Source organism: Salvia hispanica, chromosome 6, assembly GCF_023119035.1.
Source record: "Salvia hispanica cultivar TCC Black 2014 chromosome 6, UniMelb_Shisp_WGS_1.0, whole genome shotgun sequence".
Lineage (NCBI taxonomy): Eukaryota > Viridiplantae > Streptophyta > Magnoliopsida > Lamiales > Lamiaceae > Salvia > Salvia hispanica.
This window is the reverse complement of record NC_062970.1, coordinates 24,552,065-24,564,209: the sequence shown is the minus strand read 5'-3', so window position 1 is coordinate 24,564,209 and position 12,145 is coordinate 24,552,065. Positions and strand designations below refer to the sequence as shown.

The 12,145-nt window shown below is 33.0% G+C and overlaps 1 protein-coding gene and 1 pseudogene across 2 annotated transcripts; both read left to right on the top strand.

Annotated features, from left to right (window-relative positions):
* The first annotated feature begins 4,334 nt into the window (after positions 1-4,334).
* LOC125196882 lies at positions 4,335-5,148 on the top strand (annotated as a pseudogene).
* A 4,424-nt stretch (positions 5,149-9,572) lies between these two features.
* LOC125197025 (protein FAR1-RELATED SEQUENCE 5-like) lies at positions 9,573-11,752 on the top strand. Of its 2 annotated transcripts, XM_048095718.1 has the most exons (6): positions 9,573-9,769; positions 9,848-10,008; positions 10,128-10,156; positions 10,253-10,351; positions 10,451-11,149; positions 11,237-11,752. In XM_048095718.1, the coding sequence occupies exons 1-6, from the start codon at positions 9,608-9,610 to the stop codon at positions 11,629-11,631; spliced, it is 1,545 nt and encodes a 514-aa protein (XP_047951675.1). In that variant the 5' UTR covers positions 9,573-9,607; the 3' UTR covers positions 11,632-11,752. The 2 variants fall into 2 exon arrangements, with proteins under 2 accessions (XP_047951675.1, XP_047951674.1); XM_048095717.1 differs by having other exon boundaries at positions 9,573-10,008.
* The last annotated feature ends 393 nt before the right edge of the window (positions 11,753-12,145 follow it).

The window sequence follows — 12,145 nt, the reverse complement described above, 5'->3', positions numbered from 1 at the left end:
TAGGTCCATTATCATTATATATGACCCGTAAGTCTATTTCCATTATCATTGATACCAGAACCGGGCAACACTGTCACATATCCTCTTTAATCCAATGATTCAAGATATTCTAATGCCATATATGTAACATCCCACTTTTTTCGAACCCTAATTTTTGAGACGTGAAAATTTTTGCATTAAATGCTTTTAATGCTATGATATATGTGGATTAAATGATGAGTGATTTATTGCAATATTCTTTGTGACCTAATTGCGATATGGAGTTGAGTTTGAGTTGAATAGTCAAACTTGTTGAATATATGACGTGACTATTGAATAGTCAATATTGTGGAAAATATGACGTGGCCGTGGAATGGTCAAAGTCGTTGGAAAATGTGAAGTGGAGGTGAAATTTGAATGGTGGATATGTGAATATTTTGATACGGGGCGAAATAATATTGTGGTGAATTATTTACCTAAGGGATGAGTGAGAATTAAATAGGAGCATTATTTAATTAAGTGGAATTTTTGACCCCTCCTATTTATTGGAAAGAAAACCTATTTTTCTTGGATTTAATTATTGCTTGGGATAATTATCCAAATTAAATCCAAAGTCCGATTATTCCTTATATAATTGATGAAATTTTCGGCCCTTATGTTGTTCTAAAGGAGATTTTCGAAATCTCCTATGTTATGGGAGAAGGGATTATTTTATTCTATTATTTGATCCCTTATTTATTCCCTTCCTTAAATAAATTCAAATATTCTAGCATATCTTGCCATATCCTATTTAAAATAAGATTTTAATTAAATTCCGTGTGGGAGGAATGAAAATCACGCCTATTTCCTTTTAATTGGGGAGAATTATAATTTTATTTTGCTCTGTGATATTTTATTCTACTCCGTGAAATATTCAAATTAAATCATAGGCTAATTTAATAGCCTAAAATTCGAAATCCCCTATTCTCTCAACCAAATTTAACGCCACTTCTCCACCAAATCTCCTCCAAATCTTGATTTATTTAATTATTGGATTATATCTTGCACTCTATAAATAAGAGTGAGAAACCTAACCCTAGCATCACAAAATCACGCCCCCCACTCCCAAATTTCGATCTCTCTCTCTCCCCACTCTCTCAAATTTTTCTTCTACTTTTCTCCATTAATTCTTCATCTTTTGGAGAAGAATTGAAGTTGCAATTCAAGAAATCTTGAAGAACCAAGGCTACTACTTGTTTCCTACCGATTGTTCTATTGAAAAGGTATTTTTACTTTGATCTTTTCTTCCTCTACCGATCAATCGGTGTTCTTGAATCCACATGCATTTAGAATGAGTGAAGGGGAAATTAATTGATGAATGGGATACACATGTGTGTGTGTGTGTGAAACCGTGTGGGGGTGTGTGTTGGTGCGTGTGTTTGTGTGTGTGTGGGTGTGTTTTGAAACACTCATGCGTGACACGATTTGATGATAAATCTGGAGTTGTTGTGCGAATAAAAGCGTTATGATAATCGTACATGGATTTTGAATTCATGATTGAGACTTACTTGTAATACATAAATTAAAGGTGAGAACTCGCGTTCACGGAGTGATAACAAGAAGAAGAACGTACTTGTGGCCTAGGAATCGAGGTGGGCTTTAGTCTTAAACTCTCTATTATGTTGCAAATTTATGAAAGTGGAGCAATAAGGGTGGATTGAACTGTTATGCCATGCCTATGATTATTTTGGATATTGTGTGTGCCTGATGCCTAGTTTGCGAGTGCGCTCTATTAGGCTATAGGGCTATATAAACGAATTCGGGTCTGAGTAGGGCCGCAAACCCTATCAGGCTAGTGTACAAGGGAGATCGGGAGCCGTCCTTGCTAGTCAACCGGTCTCGTGGGCGAAAGTGTGGCCACACTTCGTCGCACCATGATATTGTTGATTGATGAGAAAATGGGAGGTATTGTTTGACTGGCCAGTCCATGAAATATTTTGTGATACTCGATGCTATCTTTTCAATTAAATGCTAAACCTCGAGTTCACTATGGTAAGGGTGGCATAACTATAAAATGTTTTGGCATGAGTCCACTGGGTATGTTAAAATACTCAGCCCTGCATGTGTTTTCCCTATGTGCAGGTTGAGCGGCGACGGGCGGTCGGTGGTGTTGAGACGGTTGAATCGAATAAAATGGATGATTGGAACTTTAAGTGTAGTCGTGTCTTCATTCATGGCTCTGTTTTCTCTTTGATTGCTTCCGCTGAATTTTTGAAACTATTTATCTTTGGTTGGTTTGAACTTATTTCTTCTGATTGAAATATTGTGAAATATTGCGTTTTGTTGGAGTTACAATAAACCCTTGACTTTGGAGCTTAGCCTATGTTATCTATTAAATCTTGATTTTTAGTATTTAAGCCGTTGACTTATTGATTTGATACTTCATTAAACACTTGGTCAAATCTCTTTAAACGAAACCCTAGTCTACATTCTTGTTGCCTTAAGTTCGCGTAGGTAACAGTTGCCGTATTTATTATACCCTAGAAATCCGGGCTGTTACAATATAAAACATATCAAATGCACTTTTATTTACCCATTGCAACAATCACATATCCATATCACATTCCACAAAATAATTCCAAATAACACAACTATATCAAATTCATATCATATAATCCAAATATTCACTCCACTCTAACACATAACAATTAACCACATAAAGCATGTAAAATTAAAAGTGTGATTTATACACACCTGTAAGTGTTAACCGAACTCCTAAATCCTCTTCCTGTTCAACCTTGATCCTATATAATATACCAAAATTAAAAATGCTAAATATCATAACTATACTATAATATGCCTATAAAGAAAATAATTTAAGAATAATAATTATCTCCACAACTTTTCTACCTTCGGACTCCAAGTTCTCGCTTCCCTTTTGTTTCTTTAAATAAAAAAAATACACTTCAGAGGCCTATATATGGTAAGTTATAGTCAGTTATGGGAATAGGATTCACACCTATTCATTTTTGCTTACTCTAAAATTCACATACGTATCAAACAAGATAAACATTATAATTAATCTTATTAGATAAAATTCTAAGTAACTAGTATAATATAAAAAATTGCACTTTAGTTGATTGGAACTGCCCGCCTTACGTATACATAAATAGATATATGTATGTGATTTAAATAAATATTATGTGTATGGCTTAGTAATTGGAAAAGTACTCCCCAGCCTAACACGTACATACACATAAACACTTAACACATAATTCAATTATTAGCAATTATAAAAAAAACTCAATTACATCCAATTATGTATATCATCAATGTATATTTCTATATAAAAAAGTTATAGCTAACTTAGCCTCACATAATTTACTAAATACCAGATAATATAACAACTCATTCAAAACTCTATAGTTCTAAAATATATATAATATATATATATATCATCATGTAATTATAATAAAATATGTAATTATGCAATATGATATATGATTTGGGTCACGGATGTCACATTATATGTTATTCTATTTTCTTTCTATTTAAAATATTACACATTCATTACTTAATTTCAATCCCCAATAGAAATAAAACATTTGAGGCAAGGAAGAGTAACAAAAAGAAAGAGGAATTAGGCATAAATTTTAAATCTAAGAGAAATAAAATTATCAAATTCAACTAAATTATAAAAATATTTTTAAAAAGTTAATACAACATCTGTCCCTAGAGCTAGATTTTATTCTTTTTGGACTGTGTCATTATAGTTGAGTAATTTTATTGTTTTTTTAACTTGATGTATCTTATTTTATCTTTTAATCTCTCTTATTTCATCTTTTACCTTCTGTATTTTATTCTCACTTTTTACTATATTTCCATACTACTCCCTCCGTCCCACATAATTTTACACACTTTGACCCGGCACGGGTTTTAAGAAATGTAATGAAAAGTGAGTTGAAATAGTTGGTGGGATATGAGTCCTACTTTTAAAGTATTAGTTTTATAATAAAATGTGAGTAGAAATGAGTTAGTGGAATATGGGGGTAAAATTATGTGGGACGGCCCAAAATGAAATACTGGGTAAAATTATGTGGGACAGAGGGAGTATTTATTTATTTTATTCTCACTTTACTTAATTTATTAAATATTCTTTTCTTAATTGCCCTGCTATTATTAAATATCTCAAACCAAATGAAGGGAATATTGTATAAAAACTTTTCATAGGGAATATTTTTTATTAAAGTATTTTTGTACTAATTTTAGTTAGTTCATTCTCGGGTAGTTGATAACTACCGCACACACACCACATTCTCTATATAATAGCATTGGTTTACCAATCTCAACAAACCCAAAATCTTAAAAAAAAAAAAATGGTGGAGAAGGTGATTCTGCTGAATATGTTCGCTAGCATGTTCGGAATGAGGGCTCGAGTGGCACTAGCCGCAAAAGGCGTGCAATACGAGTACAGAGAGGAGGACCTTCGCAGCAAAAGCCAACTCCTCCTTCAATCAAACCCCATTCACAAGAAAATCCCGGTTTTAATTCATAATGATAAACCCGTTTGTGAGTCGCTCGTCATTGTTGAGTACATCGACGAGGTTTGGAACCGAAAATACCCTCTTTTGCCCTGCCATCCTTACCAAAGAGCCCAAGCTAGGTTTTGGGCTGATTACATTGACAAAAAGGTACTACTACTATTCTCTTCTACACTTATCATTTTATTTTATGGTTTGTTTATTTGTTTAATGGTGCAGCTGTATGATCCGGGAAGGAAGATCTAGGCTAAGAGTGGGGAAGAGCTGGAAGCGGCGAAGAAGGAATTCGTTGAGATTCTGAAGCAGTTGGAATTGGAGCTGGGAGACAAGGCCTTCTTCGGCGGCGAGAGGTTCGGGTTTTTGGATGTGGCTTTGGTCACGTATACGACTTGGTTCCACACCTATGAAAAGTGTGGTGGTTTTAGCATTGGAGAGCACTGCCCCAAGCTCATTGAGTGGGTGAAGAGGTGTTTGGAGATTGACTTTGTGTCGGAAACCTTGGCCGATCAGGCCAAGATTTACGACTTTGCTTTAGGGCTAAGGAAGGTGTTCGGCATCGACACCTCCTAATTTTAGTACAATCTCTCTTTGTGCTCTCGATAATAAAATCAATTCTACTTATATTGGTAGTTGTGAAATTGAAAGTTGATTATATGTCATCACAATATATAAATATGTAACTGAAATCTACATTTTCGAAATTTCATTTTTTTCAACTATAGTTGGTTGGAGAGTTTTGTCATGGCTTGAGTGGTGAATACAAATATATTCTACAATTAATCCACTATGTTCATTCATATCCATTAAAATTTTTTGATGTGAAAATAATATGAATTGAAATAGATACGGAGTGAAGGAATTATGAATAGGTGAAAATATTGAATAAAAATTGGAGTAATAAAATAAAAACTACTACTACTATATTAATAACTTTACATGATACATGTATAGCGCGAATTTTGAACTAATTATGCTTTTATATTTAAAGTAAGTAAAACTTTCCATCAAATAAAAAGTTGTCCTACTCAAACAAACACATGGTCTATATCACACAATAATATGAGTCTGGGATACTTGAAGAATACTCACAAGGTATGCAACCTCTAATTAAGGGAAATGACACATGACTTAAGCATGCTTATCGGAAAAGCACGATGGTGCAACAACTGCTCAAGCCTGGGATCAGTGGCGGACGCAGAAATATTTCGTGGTAGGGGCTGGTTGTACATTAAATTTTTTGTAGTTAACATACAACTGCCTTCGTCTTTTAAAATATAGATTTCTGCAGCGTCACGAGTTCTAAAGTGAAATTGGTACAGTGTGACGTATAAAATTTAAGTATAAATAACATAAAAAAATATTGTAGAACTCTCTCCGTGCACGACTAATTGGCATGTTTTACTCTACTCAGATTTTAAGTAATATAGTGAAAAATAGGTGGATAAAGTTATTGAAATGTGAGTCCTATTATAATAAAGTTTTAATGGAATGGACTAGTGGAACATGAAAATCATTATCAACAGTAATAAAAAGTACTTCTTTCGTCCCACAAAAAATATGCATTTTTATTGGGCAGGAGTTTTAATATATAATTGGTAAAAAATTAAGAGAGAGATATAAAGAAAAATTAAGTAAAGTATTGTTATAGAAGAATGAGTCACACCTCATTAGAGAGAAAAAAGTTTTCAAAATTAGAAAGTGAATATTCTTGTATGACTGACTAAAAAAATGTAAATTTTTATGAGACGGAGGGAGTAAATTAGACAATTAATCATGGAAGTGTGAAAAAGAAAATTTATGCCAATTAATTGTAGACGAAAGGAGTACTACTTTATTGAAAAATTTCCACCCAATAATAATATTACTATAATTTTGTGATCAACTCTTTTCAAATATACCAAGAAAGAATATTACTAATAAAGCTGAATGCATAAGGCATCGTGAAGCTGAATAACCTTTCCAATATAAACATTTGAACTTACTTTATACAATAAGTCTTAAATTGAATTAAAATAATTAAACTATGTTTAATAAACTAAAATTACTTTATACAGAAGTAGAACACGTGATATAGGCATAGCCTATCGGTACGTGACTTGACATTTGCCAATTTGAGTATTATATTAATTTAATTAGTCTTTTTTTATCTCATCTTCTTCCTTAAAGTTACAACGACGGCCATTTTTTTCTAAACTTTCTTCTGCAGTTTCAAAATTTCAGCCCCTCCTTCTTATTCAGTTTTTTGCATTTTAGACTTCACGTATAGTAGTTTGGTGAGGGCTGTAGGCATTTTTCAGAAATTTCAAAAAAAATTAAAGTACAAAATATTAAAAAAAAATAAATTGGGGGAGGGCTTAAGCCCTTCCTCCCTTGGCTGTGTGTCCGCCATTGCCTGGGATCCACTCCTTGGTATGCTTGAGCACGCACACGTGTAAGCCGACCGGGGACTGCCACATGGCTTATCTAATTTATTTTAATTTTAATATATGAATATATTAAATAATTTTTTAAATGTATTTTCAGTTTTCCGGCGCATGCAACACCTAGTGGGAACCTGTATATTTTTTAATTTTTAAATTGATTTATCCCAATAAATATATATTAACTGCACTTCATATTTTTTTTCTTCATCTTCATTATTCAATTTTTCTCTTCCAGCGGGATATAAAAACAACTCGAAGATTGCATGGCTCGCACCTTCTCCACGTGTTGTGTCTGTACTCGACCACGAATCTTCTAACCTATTTCCAGAGCTCTAGATCTAATTTTTTGTGGATGAAGCTTGTTAAATATTGAGGACTGATCTTGAATGGGAAGAATAAAATCTGAACACAATGAGTAAAATAATTCTGATCCCTATTATGGAGGAGTGAGGTACTTGAGTTGTATTGCTTCGTTCGTCCTAAGGTACTTGAGTCGTATTACTTTTTAGTTTATCCCAAGGTAGTAGAGTCATTTGTTTTTTTGTTAAAAATTTCATTCACTCTCTTAATTTATTCTCTATTTATCTCTCTTACTTTATTATCTCTAACTACTTTGAGACGGATGAAGTATGAATTTAATTTTAGTATTATGGTACGCCAAAAAATTAAAGTGATAATTTATAATTGAAGTTAAATAGTGGAGTAATTATATTAATAATCAGAAGTTAACTAAAAAAGTTTTAAATGACAACTATTTTATATTTTTATTAAAGCAAAAGTCCATGTAACTGAATTCCACAAAAGCGACCAAGTGATGTGAAATATTCTTTGAGGATGTGAAGAGTATATTATAAATGGGGTGGAGTAAAATGTTGAATTATCAAGAAAATATATTTTACTATATCTAGTATACTAAAAAAGTAGCACAAGGATTCATGCACAAGAGTCCCACCATAAATGAAAAGGCAAACAATGGATATATATGTTATCGGAATAAGTATCGTCATCGCTGAGGTAATATCACCCTACTCACAAAATTTTATAATTCCGGTTCTGTAAAAATAGATTAATTTTTCAACAATATAAAGATTTAATACATATTTGATAAAATAATTAAATAATAAAGTTTAAAAGAAGTTATTGAATATTAGTAATAAACAATGGAGCACACCTTATGAAATTAAAAAATTTATAAAATAAAAATTGTTATGTTTATGAAATACAATCTAAAATAATCTATTTTTATTGAACAAAAGAAATTGATTATAATATATTTTGGGCATTTCACAATTTCTTAGTTTTCATTAAAATAAGAATCCAAATTCAATTGAAAATATATTAGAAATTAAATAAGCATAAAAAAATATGTATTATTATATAATCACTCCATTGTATTAGAGCTTAATTTGTATCCTATATTACTTAAGTGGGGCATGATCATATGCTAACTAATTTCCAATCACAAATTAAGACTTCATCATAACCATTCATTCTTCTAATCCAAGGGCTTGATTTAGCCTAGATTTGAAATATATTTTTCTTTTTATTAATTTAAATAATATGAAAAGGGTATTTTAGTCTATTCCAATTGTTTGCCAATACTCTCTAATTCACGATCAAAGCCCAGATTTATATTCCTAAAATTTCTCCTCCCTAAATTTCTCTTCTCCTCTTCGTATCATCAAAATCGATCTTCAAATCTCAGAGATTTCTTCCCAAATTTATATTTTCTGAATCACGCTATTATATATTGGAGGAAGTGATTTTCGCTGTTCAAAATCTGGCGATCTCATCAAATTGAGTCTTCACGCGATTTTCTTCTTTTTGAAGCTATTTTGCTTGTCAATTTCTGCCGATCTCATCAACCTATCGCGATTGTCTCCTTTTTAAAATTTTTTTGCTCGTCTTTGTTCAGTAATGGCAGGTATGTGTTAATCATTCGATATGCATCTTCTCAATTTTTGTATTTGAAGTTTCTGTTTATATTCGAGTGTTGTTTCATACATTCATTAGTAATTTTTGTAATTTTTTATTCTGATGTTCATGTTTCAATACATGTTTATGCTTTTAGTAGTTTTTTCATTGATTAGTACTAGTTTTAGTGTTTTTTGTCACAGTTTATTTGATAATTATTCTATCAGTTTTATTCATATGTTGTTTTCTCTGTTTTTTGTTCTTATTCTCTGTTTCTTAGTTTTAATTTGTATGTATTATGTTGTGTGTTGATAATGTAATTTATTGATGTATCTGTACTTTATTATTGATTTTTGTAACCTGATATGTTGAAGTTGTTTTCTAAAATGTTGAATTTATGTTTAAGTTAAAGTTACACCTCTGTGCAAAGAAGAATTAAGGCCTTTTGTTGGAAAAAGTTTCAAGTCACTTGATGCTGCTATCTCCTTCTATGAAGATTATGCTAAAGAGGTTGGATTTGATCCTCGAAAATCTGGTAGGAAAACAACAGGTGACATTATTACTTGGCAGTATATGGTATGTAGTAGGGAGGGTGTGAAGCAGTTACGTCATATAGATTCTTTGAATTCAAAGGAAGGTGCTTCCATTAGTAAACGTAGGCGTGTATCCAAGAGGTGTGAATGTGAAGCCAAGATATCTTTTAAGTTTGTATCCGACTTTGGTGTGATTAGATATGTTGTGCAACACATTGTTGAGGAACATAACCACTCAATGGTTGAGCCCAAGTATAAGCAGTTTATGAAAGTAAATAGGAATCTGGATTTTGTGCATCTTAAGTTTGCTGAGGACTATGTTAAAGCTAATATTGGTCCTACAATGACCTTTAATCTCCTGAAAGAGGTTATGGGGGGTTACGACGCTGTTGGCTGCACGGTAACTGACATAAGAAATATTTCTCGTGATATGAAGTCAAGCATGGAAGGATATGACGTTGAGATTATTTTAACTCAGATGCGTACAAAAAAGGAGCTTTGTGATGGTTTTTATTACGCTTATGAGCTAGACGCTGATGATAAGCTGACACGGCTGTTCTGGTCTGATGCCGTGTCTAGAAGAAACTATCATATGTTCGGTGATGTTGTGTCTTTTGACACTACTTATTCAACTAATAGGTTAGTTTCTATTGAGGTTCTTACTTATGTTTATTGAGGTTCTTACTTATGTTTATTGAGGTTTACATGTTACTGTATTGAGATTATTAACCTCATCTTCTCTTCTTTTTTTCATGTAGGTACTGTATGATTTTTACACCCTTTACTGGTAAGGACAACCATGGATGTCCTGTTACCTTTGCAGCAGGTTTTCTTTCAAATGAAAATATCGAATCTTTCTCATGGTTGTTTACTCATTTTCTAGCATGTATGGGTGCACATCCTAGGCTAATAATTACAGACCAGGACCCAGCAATGAAACCCGCAATTGAAAATGTTTTGAGGGGAACTCGTCATCGTTGGTGTATGTGGCATATCATGATGAAGGTATCTGAGAAGGTTTCAAAAAATCTTTTTGCAAATGAATTTTTTAAAAAGGATTTGATTTCCTGTGTTTGGTCAGATTTATTAGAGCCTGAGGAATTTGAAGAGTCGTGGAATTCTGTTATGGAACGATATGGTTTAGAGGAGGAAGGGTGGTTCAAGACCATGTATGGTCATAGGCAGTTTTGGGTCCCCGCTTATTTTAGAGATCTACCGATGGGTTGTTTGTTGAAGACAACTTCTATATCTGAATCAGAGAATAGTTTCTTCAAACGTTTTTCCAGGCCTCACTTTAATCTGGTGGAATTTATGTTGCAGTATGGTAATGCGTTGGATGCACAACGTATCCAAACAACCAGGCTTGACTATATTGATTCTACTAATGTTCCAAGTCCCCTCACAGAGTTACCATTTGAGATGCATGCTGCCACGATCTACACGGATAGTATTTTTAAAAAGGTACATGTAGAAATTGTTGAAGCATCTAAAAATTGCATGATGACCCACATGTCTGTTGAAACAAACATTCGCGTTTATAAAGTAACTGACCGGGGCCATAGGACTTGGACTGTTACGAACAATGCTGAGGATGATTTGTACGAGTGTCAATGCAAGCTCTACCAGAGGTGTGGGATTCTTTGTCGTCACATATTTTTTGTTTTCAAGAACAATGATGTGCAGTTGATACCTGAAATTTATATTGGAAAGAGGTGGCTGAAGAAACCTCTTTTAATATCTGTGCATAGTTCTTCTACCTCAACTTTTCAGGATCAGACAGGTATTATACATAGCCTACTATGATTGTTAATATTTTGATGTTGTGAGGTCTGATATTATGCTTCTACTATGTTGATATTATTTACAGATTCCGTTTACGATGATAAGCATAATGCCACCAACAAACTGCACACATCATATTACAGATTAGTACAGAGAGTTGAGGGTAGCATTGCTGATATTAATGCAGTTATAGCTGCGATTGAGGATGTTGAAAATCAGCTTTTTGGTGATGGTTCTTATGTGATGTCCGTGTTGGAGAAAAAGAAGAGGTTTGAGGAATTGTATGGTGTTGTGAGGCCTGATATTATACATGCTCATCCGCCAAATGTGGTGAAGTGTAAAGGATCTGGATCGAGGTTGCCTTCTAAGATGGAGGCGGCGAAGAAGGCAGCAGCTAAACCTCCTAGACGATGTGAGAAATGCCATAAAATGGTTAATCATAATTCAAGGAACTGCGGCAAAGAGAAGAGTAAAAAATAAAAATAAATTAGTTGTTCCTATTACTGTGGTTTCGGTTTATTAGCATTCTTGATTCCGTGTTTGTATGGAAGAATAATAATCTCAAACATATGTTCTGAACGTTATCTCATTTTATTTTCCATATAGTTTGTTCAAAACATTTCGTGTTGCTTAAATTTTCAATTACATGTAAACGAATGGACATCAATACAACTTTATAAATTCTCAACATTACTATTTGGAATTCTCAATAATTCGTGTATACTTTCTCAACATTTCTCAATAATTCGTGTATACTTTCTCAACATTACTATTTGGAATTCTCAATAATTCGTGTATACTTTCTCAACATTACTATTTGGAATTCTCAATAATTAGCCTATACACATTCTCATATAGCTGTGAATAACTGATAAGTCGTATTCTAAGCCTTGGTTACTGGTCAGTATGTCGTGAAATACATGTATTATCTGCAAAACAGTTGCTTAAGTGTGCAGGATTGAAGGATCCAAGTCAGTAGGTGACGATTCGTGCG